General features: G+C 35.4%; 1 protein-coding gene across 1 annotated transcript in view; it reads right to left on the bottom strand.

The window, feature by feature from the left end:
- The window catches only part of LOC141337109 (zeta-sarcoglycan), a 335,786-nt gene that overhangs the window by 35,121 nt on the left and 280,650 nt on the right, over positions 1-20,015 (bottom strand). Inside the window, exons 5-6 of the mRNA XM_073842867.1 lie at positions 9,647-9,769; positions 3,380-3,452 (exon numbers count right to left, since the gene is read on the bottom strand). Of these exons, the coding sequence (XP_073698968.1) occupies positions 3,380-3,452; positions 9,647-9,769 (196 nt within the window). The remainder of the gene's footprint in view (positions 1-3,379; positions 3,453-9,646; positions 9,770-20,015) is intronic.

Raw genomic sequence — 20,015 nt, 5'->3', positions numbered from 1 at the left:
ACATTATTTAATACAGTGCGATGTAGAAGTCTATGCACATTGGATGCTTTACAAAATCATTTATTTTAAGACTAAGACTTAGCTTTTGCTGTAGGCATTGCTTTGTAAATACTTCAGTAATCCAGTGAGATTATTGTGCAAGGAGTCTGACAACAGATAGTATGACCCATACATAAATCTGATCTCACTATCATCCAGTCAGTTTGGGATCTGGGATTGCATGAAGAAACAAAAGCAACTGAGACTTAAAGGGAACCCCGGCTATTAAGAATTGTATGGCTTAATATAACATAAATCATGTCTCTTACTGAAATATGTGGTAGAAAACTACAAAGTGTTTTAGTGCTACATAAAAAAATCTAAGATTACAAGATTAAAGTCATAATATTTTGAGAATAAAGTCAAAATACTATGAGAATAAAGTCGAAATTACAAGAATAAAGTCAAAATATTACGAGAATTAAGTCGAAATTACTAGAATAAAGTGGAAATGTTTCAAGAATAAAACCAAAACGTTTAGATAATAAAGTCTAAATATTTTGAAAATAAAGTAGAAACTATGCAAATTAATTTGTAGCTATTTGTAGTTTTTCATGCTCTTTAATGTAGCGTAACAGATCAATAAGTCAATAACTTTTCCGATTACAATAATGAGACAATCGTTTCAGGCTGTACTGTTTTTTTCATGCCTTCTAAAGTCCTTCACTTTTATATCTTTTACATCAAAAAAAATAATAAAGCTGAGCTGTATATATTAAAAGCAACAAAGCACAAAATTATTGCCATTACTGGGTGGCTGGCGCGCTACAAATAATGAATGGAAGATGTTGTCCAATCAAGTACTGTATTATACCGTGAATAAAACAGCTCGTGAATAGTCCTCAGAAAAGACAACAATATAACTTATGTTATATTCAACCTTTAGAATGTTTTATTGTTGTTTTTAATTAAATACACGTGAGGAATGAAACGTTGAATGCCACAGATGTTTTTGCGGAGTAGGTGGTGGAATTTACATAAAGAAAACAGTATAATTTGATGAATTGATTAACATGAATACAGCGATTTGTCACGCCACATTAAAGAGCTTGAAAAACACATTATTGCACAACACATAGTTTGTATTTTCCTATAAAACTGAGACTGTTTTATATTAAAAGTACTAAAAGCACAAAGCTTATTGCTATTGGGGGGCTGGCACACTACACATAACGAATGCAATCGAAGACATGAAATATTATTTCCAAGCATACTGTCCCTGCGAATATGACACATGGTATAATTTCTGCTAATAATCCCACGTACATTTGTAATATTAAAAAAGTGTTAAATAAGAGAGCCAGGGACCCCCCAAAAGGAATGTCGATTGGTTGTGTGAGCTAATGTTAAGATAAAAAGTTGTTCTTGTTCAGTTTATTAATAATATCATATTCTTGATTTTAAAACTGTTGCTGCAAGTCCTTAAAATGGACTCTTGCTCATCCCAGTAAGATGATGCGACCGCTCTACGCAACAACATTCAAATAAATTCTAGTGGCCTGCTACTTCTCCTGGTGCTCTCAATCCAGGCCATTTGCATGTGCAATACTCTCAAAATTGTATTACTTTAACAGCAAAACATTTCGACTTTATTCTTGTCATTTCAACTTTATTCGACTTGGTCTACTAAAATCCTCAAAGGCAACAGGGCTAAAGTGGAGAGAACAAAGACGTGAGTCTTTAGACAGTTTTATTCGTCCACAGGCTTCGCATTCTTTTCTCCTCTTCTTATCACTAGGAAAGCAGTGAAGACTTAAATTGTTTCTCTTGTTGCCCTCCAACTGAAAATTACAACCAAAAGCCACACAATGTGGCATATTATCAACATTTTATTTTTCAGAGTTGTGTTGTGGTAAAAAAAGCAACTGTAAAAAAAAGCGACTGTAGATAATAAAAAATAAAGGTGTTAAATATAACGTTACTTTCGTTTTTGAAAGGAAAAGCACTGATCCTGATCTACATATGCGTTTATATTTGTGCAAATCATTTGTGATGCAGCTTCACCCACAGCAAAAGTCAGTATAAGGGTTTTTAATGCACGTTTGCAAATGGCTTAAAAATGTGCTAGTTAGCAAGTTTTGCAGCTAAATGCGGCTAATGTAAACATTACGGCTCATCATCCCACGGCAGAGAGGGAATTAATACTTTTATTCAGCAAAGACACATTTACTTGATCAAAGTGACATTAAAGACATTTATAAAGTTACACCATATTTCTGTTTTATATAATTGCTTACTTGTTCTAAACTTTTGACCATTAGCTTACATATTTATGAAACATCCTCACAAGCGCCTAAAAGTTTTAGCAGTACTGCGTATTTCAAGTAGGTGGTAAAACTGATCTAAAAATAATTGTTCCAACTGTCACACTAAAGCAAAAGCTATAAATAACCATCTAAATACTAATGTTTTTGAGAAGACTTTCGCACAGTTCTGTACATTGTTATGTGGGTGGAAGTATGAAACATTTCACTGATGGTTTAATATTTCTGCAGAAAGTTTACTGCTGGTTTTGAATTTCTATAAATGCCATCAATGAAAGGTGTAGTTACAGCATCAACCAGTAGGGGCTAAGTGGACCATGCTAACTAGCCAAACCTTGACCTCTTAATGGTTCAGATCCTGATAATGTTTGCCATTAAGATAAGAAATGGAACTAAAAAGGGTCAACACTCCCATTGAAAGCTGAAAGTGTAGTATAAGATGTCACTATCCCTCCATTAACCCAATCATTTCCATAATTTTTCTAATGATGAAAGTAGATTTGATCCTGGTGCATTTGCATTAAGCGAGTTCATAAGCGATTGGAAAGTGCCCAGCAGTGCTCCATCAAACCAAACTGGGCGGTAAAAGCTCTCAGTTCCCCTCAGTAACCTGCCTACTTGCACTTAAAGCGACTCCATTCATCATGGCACTACATCATTTCCTGTAGTGATAATGTCGGAGTTTGGAGGAGTGAGAAGCATCGCGATGTGTTTGTGACCTATTGGACATCCAATCAGATATTGACTAATGCAGACAGAAGAGATTAGATCAATCTGATTGGCTGCTCCAGCAGTGATGGATTGGGTGTGTCAGAGAGGTCACGTCTCCTTACTCATAACAGAGTGCGAATAGGACAGTTTGTCACTGAATATTGAGGATGTAAAGCTTCTATGGACAATTAGGAAGTGGACATTCATTAAGTTCATGTTTTATGACTGTCCTCTATCCTTCTGTGTCTTGTCCCATTCTTTTTCCCATCTTTTTCCCATTCTCTAGCTCTTTCCTGCCCTCTGTGGTTCTATGTTTGAATCACCCATTGAATGATAATGTGATACATAAGGAAAGGATGTCTTACTTTAGGTCTTGGAATGGTTCAGCTCGAACGTGTGGCGTTTCCACTGAATGACTAAACACAACTCCCTCGTTGCCTAGAGATAAAGAGAAAACCAGAGAGTGACAAATTATAAAGTTGAATTAAAACCATATAGGGAATGAACAAATAAATAAATAACAGTGACGCATTGCTGCCACACACATTTTTTTTTTTCACTCAATTATTTCGTAATACCATATGATGGTGCGGGATGTTTTTTTAAACTTTATTTTTCATCTTATATGAAACCATGATCTGCACTCACAAAATTTTTCTTTAGCGTTTATTTTACACGAATCACCAACAGGATAAAAACCCGCCGCCTGTGTTTTATCCTATTGGTGATAAACCTTGTGCCTTTTTAACGTACCAAAATAAAATATTAAGTAACAGAAGTTAAGCGTGGTTATAACGGCTTTGTAAACTCTATTTTTCAAAACATAAAACTTCCTGAATTAAAAAAGATCGTGTTTAACAATACAAAACAAATAATGTACAGATTTTGTTGTCATTCCTTTGCTCACAAACTGAATGCAATGTAATAATACGCCTAGTTAATTAATAATAAAATTAACAGTGAAGTATGCGTCTAACTCTGAGTGAAAAGCTTAGTATAATAAAATCATTCATTAACATTATTCATGTTAAGAATAATTAGTACACAAACACATTTCCATAACTGTAAAATATTTTTTTTTCAAAATAAAGAAATCATGAATTATTTTATTAACATTTTACTGTCTTAAGTGCACTTATTTATTTAGCCCAAGCGGCACCCTTCCGCTCTCTCTATTGAAACCAATACGGAAGTGACTTAAACTGCAATTCATTGACTGGCTGCTAAAGGCTGGCTCCAAAAGGGAGACAATCTCATAGACTCCCAATGTTAAAACGCCCAACTTTACAGCACAAAAAAAATATGTTTACAGCCTGCAGTTTTGGTCTTCATAGCTAATTTTGCCCTTCCTGTCAACTGTAAGGGGGGTGATTTTTTTTTTCTCATCCATTTAAGTTATATTAAGCCCTAACGTTCTGCATAATTAAGGGCATGGTCACTTGAGTGACAGGTGGATTGCCACCACTGTCGCGCTAGGCGGGCGTGGTTTCAGCAACCAGCTCTACCCAAGTCCCGCCTCTTTGGCCATTTTCGATTATCTGGGAGTAACAGGCGATGACGCGATTCCAAGATGGCGATGGCCGACTCCCGCTCATACAGAGATATGTGAGTAAAACTACTTATTTTCTCAGTAAAATTAAATTTTCTCATAATAACGTGATGTTGTGTTTTAAAAACAACATACTTATCTCGTTAAAACTACATATTTTTTCTCATAACAACAAGATGTTATGTTCTGACATGAACAAGAATTTGCACTCTGCTAAAATTACTACAGGAGGGATGATAGAAATACACTTTTTAATGACATAGCATCTTGTTATATAACATTCCAATACTACGAGAGATGTCGTTTAATGACATAATGTCTAATTTTTATTAAAATATGTTGTTGTTACGTGAAAAAGAAGTCGTCTTAATAACATATGTAGTTATATACTTTTAACAACACAACATGTTGTTATTTCAACATAATTGAGTTGAAAAAATAATATGTGTGATAACATTATTTTTTCAACTCAATTATGTTGTAATAACAACATGTTATGTTGTTTTAACAACATAACATCTTATTACTTATGTGGCTGCAATGCGTCACCATAACAAAAGGTTATAAAATTTCTTTCTTTCTTTCTTTCTTTCTTTCTTTCTTTCTTTCTTTCTTTCTTTCTTTCTTTCTTTCTTTCTTTCCTTTAAAAAAGAAAGAAGTACAATCAAGCAAACAATAAAATGAAAATAAATAAACAATAAAATAACAATAAATATTAAACAACTTTTAAATATACATTTTTAACTGTGATAATAATAAGAAACAAAACAGCACATTGCCATTAAAGCAATAAATTACATTTTAAAATATCTTTTAAAATATAGAAAACAGTTATTTAAAATGATAACAATAACAAATAAATGCAGTTTCATAATAAATAAATAAATAAACCTCAAATGCTGGCTTATCAAATGCCTTTATCATCTACCTGATGCTGTGTTCCACCTTCTACACAACTAATACAGTAACTCGGACTAGGCAAAGGTATGAAACATCAAGTGATAAATTACATGCACTGTAGACTGGCAGACTTGAGTGTTTTTCTTGTATTTCTGGAAAATTTGAAATGTCCCCCATTTCACAGCACATTTTTTCTTGAAAATATGCTTGTTAAGTGAGTTCTCATAAGTATAAAAGTAAGCTGTACTTCCACACTTTTTTATGTGTGTTGGTCTGTCCTAGTTTATTTTATCCCTCTTCATTTTCCCCACAATCATGCTTGGAATAGTTTAAAGGAACAGTTCATTCAAAATCAAACTTCTGTCATTAATTTATTCATCTTTTAAGTCACATGGAACACAAACAGAAACAGTTTTGAAGAATGTTGATAATATATTCACACACATGTCCTTTAGAAGAATGATATGAATGATGTGATAGCAGAAATTTCATTTTTGAATGAAATATATTTTTAAACACTTTACCCTTTCTCCATTCTGTTTTTCTCCCCAGGGCAGTTCTTGTTTCTGACACATTTGAGCCTTTCAGTCTCACCTCTTGAAGAACCACTGTCTTCCATTTATGCATGCTGTCTGTCTTTCTCTCCCTCTCTACCACTATTTCATTCCCTTGATCCCTCTCTCTACCCATGTCTTTTTGTGAAAAGAGGTAGTGGGCAGATTTGCCCAATTACTGAGCATGTGCCCTCTTTGTCCCTGACCTCTAGCTATTCCACTTGACCTCCCAGCATGCACTGTTTCAGACAGAGTCAGAAAAAAGCAAGAGTGAGAGAAAGAGGCCTGCATGAGCATGAGTGAAATCTATTTGAAACAATATATTTGCATTTCAATATGAGGGCAGGTTACTAGGTGCATGCAAATATTTGAATCTTGAAAAGCTGGCTCAAAAAATGGATGGTGTATAAAAAGCTGTAAGTGTAAAAAACTATTAACTAAAAAAAACTATTAAAGGTGCCATAGAATGGAAAACTTTATTTACCTTGGCATAGTTGAATAATAACATTTCTGTACATGGACAAGACATACTGTGAGTCTCAAACACCATTGTTTTCTCCTTCTTATATAAATCTGGTGTTAGCAAAAGACCACTGAAAAAGAGGCCAATTCTAACATAACACCGACTATGACGTTATAGTCGGATCATTGATCGAAAATGGCAGATCACGAAAATAAATGTTGTGTTGCAGGATGTGCAGAAGATGTTAAGTGCAGGGATGGGTTGGTGTCTATACCCAAAAAAAGCACGGAAAACTAATAACGCGTTCTAATAAAATAACGCGAGCCACTAAAGGGACATGGTTAGCTTATTGCTAGCGGTAGCCTGTTACATTGCTGTATGATTTCACTTACCACATAAACAGAGTAAGGAGAAATGACTGTGCGGATGATGGAGAATGATTTGCAGATCCTCTTGTCAAATGTGACTTGTCAAATGTGTGGTAAGTACTGCTGCTGTAGTATAATGTTACACAGAGCATGCACGATTGCAAATCTCAAAAGTGAAAGTAAAAAGTGATCGTGCATCCAAAATGGCATGTTCAATAATAGCGGCTTGAGCTCTGTGATTAAATATATATTTTCCTCCAGGTGTTTCCTTGTGAACTACTGAAATGAGCTGCTCTGTGAAACAGCCAATCAGAGCAGATTGGCTGTTACCTCCAAATAAGGTAACACTGCAAGTCTACTTTGAACGTTCTGCGTCTTTTAGACAATCAGAACAACTTTTTGTGTGCTTTGGAGGCCGCTCTAAAGGGCTGCCAGTTACATTTGCAGATCCTCAGCACCGCTGACAAGCATCAAAACTTGTCAAATGTGTGGTAAGTACTGCCACTGTAGTATAACGTTACACAGAGCATGCGCGATCGCAAATCTCAAAAGTGAAAGTAAAAAGTGATCGTGCATTCAAAATGGCATGTTCAATGCACTGCATAATAACAGCGGCTCGAGCTCTGTGATTAAATATATATTTTCCTCCATGTGTTTCCTTGTGAACTACTGAAATGAGCTGCTCTGTATCAGAACAGAGCTCATCATTATTATTCATGAACCTTCCAAATAAGGTAATAACAGACCATATAATTTTAGGGATAAATCCTAGGGTTGTAAATGGACTTGTAAAACCGTTTCTGGAGAATTTTTGCCCTTACCTAAGCCATATACCTTCTATGTAGATATCAGAGAACAATTTAAAATATTGTATCAATGTGAATCATTCCCCTGAGGCTGGCCGAACGATTGGCAGAAACGACGTAGTCATTAAGTTCCTTAGGGGCACGCACCGGTTGAACCCTCCTTGCCCTAAGACCGTGCCTACATAGGACTTATCTGTAGTCCTGAGAGCTGCTAATGACGATCGGCTTGAGGGCCCTGACACTAAAAACAGCTCTGCTTTCGGCCCTAGCGGTCAAGCGAGTGGGTGACTTGCAAGCCCTGTCTATCAGTGCTTCTTGTCTTGAGTTTGGGCCTAATGACTATAAAGTCATTCTCCAGCTGCACAGCAGCTATGCACCGAAGGTGCTTTCAACACCATTTAGAGCCCAGGTTATTTCCCTTCTGGCCCTCCCTGTGTCGGATGGCGAATAGGGTCCTAACTTGCTGTGTCTTGTCAGGACACTGCGAGTCTACTTTGAGCGTTCTGCGTCTTTTAGACAATCAGAACAGCTTTTTGTGTGCTTTGGAGGCTGCTCTAAAGGGCTGCCAGTTACATTTGCGGATCCTCAGCACCGCTGACAAGCATCAAAACTTGTGAAATGTGTGGTAAGTACTGCCACTGTAGTATAACGTTACACAGAGCACGGACAATCGCAAATCTCAAAAATGAAAGTAAAAAGTGATTGTGCATTCAAAATGGCAGTTTCAATGCCCCGCATATTAATAGCGGCTCGAGCTCCGTGATTAAATATATATTTTCCTCCATGTGTTTCCTTGTGAACTACTGAAATGAGCCGCTCTGTGAAACAGCCAATCAGAGCAGAGCTCATCATTATTATTCATGAACATTCCAAATAAGGCAATAACAGACCATTTCATTCTAGGGACAAATTCTAGGGTTGTAAATAGACTTGTAAAACCGTTTCTGGAGAATTTTTGCCCTTACCTAAACCAGCTTCTATGTTTGATATCAGAGAACAATTTAAAATATAGTATTAATGCATTCTATGGCACCTTTAAAAAAATAGCTAAATATACAGTAAGATTACTTACACTTTTCTATTGATCATATTATTTCAGGTTTACAATCAAATGGAAATTTAATTCAGGTCAAGCATGATCAGATCAATCGAAGTGTTTACAAGACGGCTTTTCCATCCAACTGAGCCATCTATCCAATTATTTTGTTGCATGTAAACTCATGTACTGTTAACTTTTTTATTGAACTGTTGTATAAAAGCAATATCACACATTTGGAGTGACTCATCTCTTTCTTTCTCTCTCTCTCTCTCTCTCTCACCTAGTGCTTTGCAGGTTTAGTGGTCTAATGACGCCTGACTGTATTCCTTGACAACTGCAATTTTCTCCTTGCACATCAGGCAGGTCCCATTAAGAGTCCAAAAACGACCTGGCTCTGATGTAACAGTCAGACTTACTTAAATTAAAAGAATTAAATGCATAGAAATCGATTCACACAAGCGCTGTTTTATGTGAAGTCATTTGATGGCAGATGGACGGGTAAAATAAAGAGCTGGACTAGCTGCAATGTGTCAAAAATAGAAAAGAGTGTCCATCAACTGAAAGCACATTGGCGTAATGCTGCAGACAGCTCAGTTGATTATAATGGGATTGAGCTTGTTTTACATGTCAGGCATCTGGTGGAAATATGCGTAGCCAAATTTTGCTGACAGATACGAGCATGCAAGCTTTGTTCCTTTCTACAGATGTGCGATTACATGTGTATTTTAGTTTTGTAATAAATCATGTGAGGGGAAAAAAAAGATATATAAGGCTACTAACAATCCCTAGGAGAACTACTGTATGATATAACATTAGTCTAAAGCAAATGCAAAAAGATTGTGAAAACTGATTCATGGGCTAGATTTAAAAAATAAACTACAACACTTAAGAGACTGTATGAAGCTATCATCCCTAAGGAAGGTACATGGAGGAATATGTGTGTTTGCGCATACCTGTAACCCTCAGTTTATCTGTGCCAATACTGATCTCATCTTCATCAGCAGAGAAGAGAACTCTCTCGCCATCACTACTTCTCACCTCGAACCGCTGACACTGGGCTTCTACCATCTCTGCGCCTACAGAAAGAGATAAAGAATAAGGTCTTGAGAAACAAGATCTTACATATTTTAACCTTTGCAGGCCACATAAACCTCATCTAATCAGGAATGATCTTCTTGTGATAGACATGGAATGTTAAATGAAAAATAATGGTACATGATTATAATAGTAATACAACATATAATATATTTTTATACTTTATTCAGTGCTGTATGCATACAGATAGCTTCATTTAAATTAATTTCATTTTCAGTTATTTCACTGCCTAAGAAGACAGCTGACAATGTTGACAAAATGGAAGCTCACTAGGTTAGTTAATATTAGAGTAGCTGCTTATTGTTTCCAGGGTGTTATTTATCTTATTTAATGACACGTGAAAAGGGTTTCAAATATAACGTTAATCAGAAAAAAAAAAAAATAAAAAATCTGAATAATAACCTTAAATCTTGGGGGGAAAAAAACGCTTGAACATTTATTGCAAATAAAATCAAACATGCCATAAATATATAAATACCAAAAATATAAACTCAGTTTAAGTTGTGAGAAAAAAAAATTTAAATTGCGAGTTATAAAGTCAGCATTGTGAGATTTAAACTCGCAATTGTGAGAAAAAGTCAGAATTGAACGATATAAACTCACGATTGTGAGTTATAAAGATAGAATTGCGAGATATGAACTCTAAATCGTGAGAAAAAGTCAGGTTTGAGAGATATAAACTCATTATTCTGACTTTTTCCCACAGAATTGCAATATAAACACCATTGTGAGTTATAAAGTCAGAATTGCAAGATATAAACTTGCAACTGTGAGAAAAAGTCAGAAGTGCATGATATAAACTCACAGTTGCAAGTTATAAAGTCAGAATTGCGAGACATAAACTGGCAATTGTAAGAAAAAGTCAGAATTGTGAGATATAAACTCGCAATTCTGACTTTTTTCCTCAGAATTGCATGATATAAACTGGCAGTTGTGAGAAAAAGTCAGAATTGCATGATATAAACTCACAATTCTGACTTTTTTCCTTAGAATTACGTCATATAAACTGGCAATTGTGAGAATAAGTCAGAATTGCGTGATTTAAACTCACAATTGTGAGAAAAAGCCAGAATCGCATGACATAAACTTGCAATTGTGAGAAAAGGTCAGAATTGCATGATATAAACTCATGATTGTGAGTTATAAAGTCAGAATTGCAAGATATGAACTCGCAATCGTGAGAAAAAGTCAGGTTTGAGAGATATAAACTCATAATTCTGACTTTTCCCCACAGAATTGCAATATAAACTCACAATTGTGAGTTATAAAGTCATAATTGTGAAATATAAACTTGCAATTGTGAGAAAAAGTCAAAATTGCATGATATGAACTCACAATTCTGACTTTTTTCCTCAGAATTTCGTGACATAAACTGGCAGCTGTGAGAAAAAGTCAGAACTGCATGCATAAACTTGCAATTCTGACCTTTTTCCTCAGAATTGCGTGAAATAAACTCACAATTGCAAGAAAAGGACATAATTGTATGATATAAACTCTCAGTTGTGAGTTATAAGTCAGAATTGCATGATATAAACTTAAAGTTTAAGTAAAGTTTATGTGTCGCATGATATAAACCAGCTATTCTGAATTTTTCAGAATTGCGAGATATAAACTCTTAATTCTTTTTTCCCTCAGAATTATATGATATAAACTGGCAATTCCGAGTTCTAAAGTCAGAATTTGAACTCGCAAAATATATAGCGATTCTGACTTTATAACCCACAACTGCAATTCTGAGAAAAAAGGTCAGAATTGTAAGATTTAAACATTTTTTTTTAAACGCAGTGGTGGAAACAGGCTTCCACAAAAGTACGTCTACATTACAGTTTAATATGAAAAGCCTTTCTTATTTACACCCTACTGCAGGGTTATAAATTAAAGAAGGAGCTGAATTTTTGTTTGTCTCATGCAGAGGGCTGACATGAGAGACGTGAATGAAACTGATCTTGACTTTGTTCACCAAGCGTGACTTGGCCTAAAAACTACACTGTTCCTGGAATCTCAGTAGCTTTTAATGCACTGCCCTGAACAAACACTGCAATGGCATCACTGACTATATTATTCATCACAGCTATCATATCTTCCATGTCTTCAGTGACCTTGGAGAGCAAACTTGGCTTTGTTTGTTTGCACACATTATGTGTGTGTGACAGAAAGTAAACTTCCCTTCTTTTCCTAAAGCCCGCTCGCTCCTTTCTCTGCCGCCATCTATTGTCTTTCTAGCCCACTTCAAGCATTCATTGCCTGTCCTCTCATTTTTTTAGTGTTTGTGCTATAAGACACCCTGCCCTTTCTTCAGACGCCCTATGGCAAAGATAGCAGAACATTAAAGTAGCCTATTACAATGCAAATTGTGGGATTTAATTTTCCAACATGGCTTTCTTTTACTATCCACTTTTTTGGATAGTACATTAAAAAGATACACTAACATGGATTCTTGATGCATGGGCCAACAAGTCTCATAGGTTCAACCTGCTAGGTGTTGATAAGCAGCATTTTCAATTTAAATTTAATCAGAAAAATAAATAAATAAAAACACTCTATTTGATATTACCTAATTGTATCAAAAATGTGACCTGACCTCAGGCAACACCTCAATAGGTCACATTTGTTAAAGCAACACTAAAGAACTTCGCTCCCTCTACACAGGGGCGTAGATTTAGGGTGGACGGAGGGGATGTGTCCCCACCAATATCCTCCGACCATTGAAATGTCCCCACCAATAATTTAATCCACTTAAAAAAAAAAAAAAATCGCACTGTCAACATTAACCTAGACACGCAGAAAGGGATAAATCACGTTCTCTCCTTGAGTCCTCCCGCCCCCAAAACACATATGAACATTTTGATTGGCTGTGCCTTCCCCTGCTGTCACGTGAGAGACTATGGCTGCGGTCAGATACAAGCAGCGCCAAATGCAGTGGATTTTTTTATGTTGGGTGACATACATATGAGGATGGCGGCAGCAAAAAAAGAAGCTGGACATAAGGAGCTTTTTTTCAAAGAAAAGTGTAAGTCACTTCAAGTTCGCTAGTGAACCCATCAAAGTCCATCAAAGTAACGACAACAGTTAACGTTAATGCTAGTGTTTTTTTTTTTTTACCGCTTTGACGCACATTCATTATAGCAGGGCAGCCTAGTCTTATGAATAAGGACTTAAAAGTAACAGCAGATTAAACAGCTAAATGTAAAAGTATAAATATGATCCCTGTCAGTTCTCCTAATCTAATGACGACTATTTGTCAGAAATCAGTCTTGTGAAAGAAACTGATATACTACATACTAATATTGCCATGGCTAGAATATTATTGACAGTTCACCAATAGACAATCCACTTCGCACAAATAGTTTTTAAAATGCATTCACTGACTTGGCAAACATTAATGATTTGATTCGAGATTTGCACACTAATGCCGCGTTCCAGGCAACCCATTACTCATGTTTTTCCAACCTTCTACCTGTGAAAGTGCAACGGAACGGCAGTCAAACCCATGACTTCCCACTCGTGAACTCGTACTAGATCGATGTACTCCCAGTTCCAAGTTCTGACTTGACATAGCCCGCGAAACCACTATGTCAGCACCTACGGGTGCGGTGTTTATGCAAGTGGTACACAGTAAAAAAAAAAAATAGCCTTTAGGACAATATAACGTTGCAAACAAATGAATACTAATGTAATAATAATAAATGCGCTCAGGCAGTTTGGGGTGACTTGCCTGGAACGCTACAAAGTCATGAGTCCTGATTTGAAGTCGTGATTTACGAGCTAAAAAACCTGCCTGGAATGCAGCATAAGACTCAGAAAAAGTGAAGGGGGGGGGGGTGGTCGAGTCATAGATCCCCACCAATGTCCAGAGCAAATCTACGCCCTTGCCTCTACAGGTTGGAAGCGGAATTGTCCATTACCGCTGTCGTAAATAATTTAGCCTACCGTCGCGTCACATGCACGTTATTTGTTTGGAGGCTATCCAGGACCCGCTTTGGAAATAACAATGTCCAGTGACAAGGTAGAGTATGTTGCATGACTTTATGAAAGTATGAAAATGAATTAAAACATAATAATGACATTGTTTGCTATTTATTTTAGCCATAAGCAAGTCACATTTGTAGTCTCATTTGAACTACAAAACTGCTACCCGACGACCCAAACTTACATAGTGCTGTTATGGCCGATAGAGGGTCGAAACGCGAATACGAAAGTGCCGTTTCACCCTGTTATGAGTTGATGAACCACTGACACGAGTTCGGAAACATTATTTTAAGGTAAAAAAAAAAAAACTCTTGTGTTGCTTTAAGTGCACATACCTTGAAAATACCTTGAAAAATAAATATGTATAGCCCCTGTTTTAAAATAATATTTGCTCTATTTTCTGTCGGAAGAAAGAGGTTAAAGATCTAAAAATATATTTTAATTCATATTTAACTCAAAATTATTAAAAAAGTGAACTTCGATTAAGAAAAATCTAAACTTGCAATGTAGATGCAGAACAGTTTTAAAGAAATTAAGCACTATCATCACTTTCTCACTAATGGATCCTCTGCAGTGAATGGGTGCCATCAGAATCTGTCATTAGGTGCAACTTTAAACTGCTGCTTCTGGAAAAAAGTTCATAATCCACAATAATCCAAATTTTTGACTGTTTTAATTTATAAACTGTGATTCAGACAAGACGACTTTTTCAATGAAGAAATATTATAGATATTATAGCTGGATGCGATGCTTAGAAGTTAAAAATGTCTTGATGAATTATATAAAGTTACAAAGTCAGATTGCAAGATTTAAATTCGCAATTTTGTGCAAAAAGTCAGAATTGCATGATATAAATTTTAAAGTTTATATAAATTTTTATATTTTACAATTCTGACTTTTTTTTCTCTTAATATGAGATATAAACTTGCGATTTTGAGTCCAGTAAAGTCCAATTCTGTGGGGTTTTCACTTATAAATGGTGATTCAGAAGAGACAACTTTTTCAGTGATGAAAAATTATGGATTGAGAACTTTCATTTTAGCTGGATGCAATGGTTAGAAGTTGAAAACATCTTGATGCATTTAAATTGCATGATATAAACCTGAAATTGTGAGTTACAAAGTCAGAATTGCAAAAATATAAACTCGCAATTCAGATTGTAAGATATAAACTTTAAGTTTATAAGAAGTTTATATCTCACAATTCTGACTTTTTTTTCTCAGAATGTGAGATATAAACTTGCAGTTGTGAGTTATAAAGTCCAGTTCTTAGGGGAAAAAAGATGAAAAAAAGAGTGTTTTCATTTATAAATGGTGAATCAAACAAAACAACTTTTTCAATTAAGAAATATTATAGATAGAGAACTCACATTTTAGCTGGATGCAGTGGTTAGAAGTTAAAAACATCTTGTCAAATTAGTTTTGTTTTGTTTTTTAAACACAGCTTTTCGCTTCACAAGACATAATTGATGGACTGGAGTGGTGTGGATTAATTGTGTATTATTGTGATGTTTTTATCAGCTGTTCGGACTCTCATTCTGACGGCACCCATTCACTGCAGAATATCCACTGGAAAACAAGTGACGTAATGCTAAATGTCTACAAATCTGTTCTGATGAAGAAACATCTTGAATGACCTGAGGATGAGTACATCTTCAGCATATGTATGTCTGTTTATTTATTCACATTGGTTAAGTAACTGAACACTTCTGTACATATATAATAATTCATCCAAAATAATTTATCTTTACAAACTTTTATATTTTCAGTTCTGTGGTTCTCTCCAGTTCAGTTTTATCCCATGTCTCAAAAAGCTGAGTTGACATACTTATTTCAGTTTGGGATCTGAAGGAGCCCCAGATCGACATGTCTTTTACAGTTCTTTAACTCAGCAGGAAAGTGTTGTTCCTGCTGTGCTTAAACATCTTTTCACAGACCTAAAGAAACAAATGTAGAACACATCTTCAGATTTTGAAGTTACATAAAGAAGTATTTTTTTTTTTTACTTCAGAGATTCAGTGTAGGATTGTGTAAAGTATAAAAAAAAGAAACATGCTGTTCATTAATGAATTGCTTATTCGTTCTCTTATATTTTATTCTCTTATAATTAGGAAGATCTGTTGCATATCAGTGAAAGTCTCACATCATTTGACAGCTTTTGAAGGGAAAAAAGGAAATTGAAAAGAAAGTGTAAAAATTGTGTTGGATGGTGATTAAAGACGTGTTTGAGGATAAGGCAAGTCTAATTTTGATTATGCTGATGAGACCAAGAGGAGAGAATGCTAATAAAGTGTTAATTTGTACTCATATTTGATTAATCCTCTCTTGACCATATCAATGAACAGCGGTGGCCAGAGATTTGCTCATAGATCCACTACAGAGCATGATCATCGTGACAGAAACACAACACAGGATTATGAAGGGACAGATTTGCTTCTTCCTTGCTTGATTTCTTCTATTTATCTTTCCTTTCAGCTCTGATAATTAAAGTTTTGATTTGTGAGTTTGTGGCATATCCGAAAGACCAAGCTGTCTGTGCATCCAGCAGAAAACCTGAAAAATTATGTAAACAGAAATATTGATTTAACGTGGCTCAATTGAATCAGCAAACAGTGATTCTAAACTAAATGAAAATATGATTCACTGGATAATTGCACATGCCTGTAGATAGAAAACAATAAAATAATAACTTTTATTTTATGCTAAACATCTCTAGTTACTCAAACATTAAGATCCTGCAATTAGTTTCTTAGATTAAAATATAAAAATTAAATTACTAAATATTTATTAGACCTCAGTAATTCATAATTAAAGCCATGTTGTTCACAACTGGTTATTACCTCGTATTTGTTTGGATCACATTTAAAGTTAGCATAATTCAAGAGCTCAAGATTCAGGTGCTTGATTGCTTTAGTGATTGTTCTCAGTGAATGTACATGTAAGGAGTAAACACTCATTATTTGGACAAGGACATCCTCACTTTCACAAAGCCATCCAGACTGCACCATCTCACGGATCTCACAGAGCCCTCCACTCATCCAGGTGATTTAAATGAGAAATGATATGCAGCGGATATTAATGACCCACTCTTCAATATTAATTGATACTGATTTACCCCTCATCAAACCTGAGGATTGATGATTAATTGTTGTTTTGAGGTTTGAGGAAATGGAAGTTTTCCCTCAGAGTGAAATGGCAAGAATAAATGACCTTGCTGTGGAAAACCAGATGGTGTTGAAATGAAGAGGTGCTTGTTGCATTTCACAAATATGTAAAAAAACTGACATTTATTAAATTTTGTCAGGTGAATTCAAAAATTACCTTAAGGAAAGAATTGAGTGTGATCAGTCAAGGCCTTTCGTGGCATAAGATGGAAATGCATTATGAAGCTGGAGTGACAAAGGTTTTGTTATTCTACAGCATTTCTTACAACAAGGGGTTTTCAAACTGGAGTCTGGAATGCCAAGGTGTGCTGTGGTCAATATAATATAATATAATATAATATAATATAATATAATATAATATAATATAATATAATATAATATAATATAATATAATATAATATAATATAATATAATATAATATAATATAATATAATATAATATAATATAATATAATATAATATAATATACAATGCATTTTATAATAAAAATGGTGACTGAAAAAATATATATAAAATATAAAAAAAATATACACAGTGGTGTGAAAAAGTGTTGGCCCCCTTCCTGATTTTTTATTTTTTTTGCATGTTTGTCACACTTTAATGTTTCAGATCATCAAACAAATTTAAATATAAATCAAAGATAACACAAGTAAACACAACATGCATTTTTTGAATGACGTTTTTTATTATGAAGGGAAAACAAAATCCAAACCCACATGGCCCTGTGTGAAAAAGGGTTTGCCCCCTAAACTTAATAACTGGTTGGGCCACCCTTAGCAGCAACAACTGCATTCAAGCGTTTGCGATAACTTGCAATGAGTCCGTTACAGAGCTGCGCAGAAATTTTGGCCCACTCATCTTGGCAGAATTGTTGTAATTCAGCCACATTGGAGGGTTTTCGAGCATGAACCACCTTTTTAAAGTCATGCCACAGCATCTCAATAGAATTCAGGTCAGGACTTTGACTAGCCACTCCAAAGTCTTGATTTTGTTTTTCTTCAGCCATTCAGAGGTGGATTTGCTGGTGTGTTTTGGATCATTGTCCTGCTGCAGAACCCAAGTTCGCTTCAGCTTGAGGTCACGAACAGATGGCCGGACATTGTCCTTCAGGATTTTTTGGTAGACAGCAGAATTCATGGTTCCATTTATCACAGCAAGTCTTCCAGGTCCAGAAGCAGCAAAACAGCCCCAGACCATCACACTACCACCACCATATTTTACTGTTGGTATGATGTTCTTTTTGTGAAATGCTGTGTTACTTTTATGCCAGATGTAATGGGACACACACCTTCCAAAAAGCTCAACTTTTGTCTTGTCAGTCCACAGAGTATTTTCCCAAAAGTCTTGGGGATCATCAAGATGTTTTCTGGCAAAACTGAGACGAGCCTTCATGTTCTTTTTGCTCAGCAGTGGTTTTTGTCTTGGAACTCTGCCATGCAGGCCATTTTTGCCCAGTCTCTTTCTTATGGTGGAGTCATGAACACCGACCTTAACTGAGGCAAGAGAGGCCTGCACTTCTTTAGATGTTGTTGTGGGTCTTTTGTGACCTCTTTGATGAGATGTCGCTGCGCTCTTGGGGTAATTTTGGTTGGCTGGCCACTCCTGGGAAGGTTCACCACTGCTCCATGTTTTCACCATTTGTGAATAATGGCTCACACTGTGGTTTTCAGGAGTCCCAAAGCTTTAGAAATGGCTTTATAACCTTTTCCAGACTGATAGATCTCAATTACTTTCTTTCTCATTTGTTCCTGGATTTCTTTGGATCTTAACATGATGTGTAGCTGTTGAGGATCTTTTGGTCTACTTCACTTTGTCAGGCAGGTCCTATTTAAGTGATTTCTTGATTGCGAACAGGTGTGGCAGTAATCAGGCCTGGGTGTGGCTAGAGAAACTGAAATCATGTTTTAACATAATATAAATGTATAAATGTATAACTTTTATTCTTTGTCTCATTAACAAAAAACTAAAAATGTAATAAAAATTAAATAATACAATATGTCTGTCTGTCTGTCCGTCCACCTGATGGTCAGTCAGTGGGTCTGTCTGTCTGTCAGTCTGTCTCTCTGTTGGTCTGCCTGTCTGTCTGTCTATTTGTTTGTCTGTCAGTCTGTCTGTCTATCCGCCTAATAGTCGGTCAGTGGTCTGTCAGTTTATCTGTTTGTTGTAAATAAAAATGATTAAAAATGTAACTAAAATTTTAAAAAAATATATATCTAAAAGAAAATCTAAAAATAATATATATCAGTGATACTTAAAATAAAATGTATACATATCCATTGTTTTAATCAATTAATCAAGAAAGAAATGTTTAGTCAAAAATTACATAAAATCATTTAAATGAACTTGTATTACAAAAAGAAGCATTTAGAGAACCTGTGCACAAAATAATGGGCAATAAAAAAGTTGCAAAGATAAATTATTTATCTGAACCAGATAACCCTCATCAATAAAAAGGCGAAATGGGTGAATTTTGATGACCTGCATTAATCAATGGGTGTGTGTGCATGTGTCTGGGTGTGGTTTGTGGACAGTGTAAAGAGACAAATAATCAGAGCTGTTGTCATAATCAGCAAACAAAGCCCTGAAGACTGATGCTTGTATTTGTGCGCATTAATCTCCATATGTCCTTTAGGTACTCTCTCTCCTCTTGCTCTCTCTCCTTGGAGAGCTTAAGCTCACTACCTCTAAGCGGCAATGTGGCATTGCAAATGATGACATTCATTTAAAACTAGCAATTTATTCTGGCTAAATTACACAACATAAAACAGCACATTAAATTTCTAAACGTTCCTCCACATGCATGCACACTTTGCCAATGTATTCTTATCATGATTAATTACTTGGAACTAATCACTCAAATCACTGGATTTTTGGTGCCGTGAAACTTATAATTGGTGACTTGAGCACACTGAGGCGGCTGATTTTGAATTTTCCAGGTATATCTATATTTAAATTGGTTCCCTTATGCAATGCAGTGGAAATAATATTATGTGGAGCTCTCCTTGACTGACTGAAATTCAAATACATACTGTACATACATACAAACATACATGCATGCATACATACATATATACATACATAACTTATTCTCATGAA

The sequence above is a fragment of the Garra rufa genome, chromosome 6 (assembly GCF_049309525.1).
Source record: "Garra rufa chromosome 6, GarRuf1.0, whole genome shotgun sequence".
Lineage (NCBI taxonomy): Eukaryota > Metazoa > Chordata > Actinopteri > Cypriniformes > Cyprinidae > Garra > Garra rufa.
The sequence above is the reverse complement of the archived record's forward strand: the minus strand, read 5'-3'. Positions and strand labels throughout refer to the sequence as shown.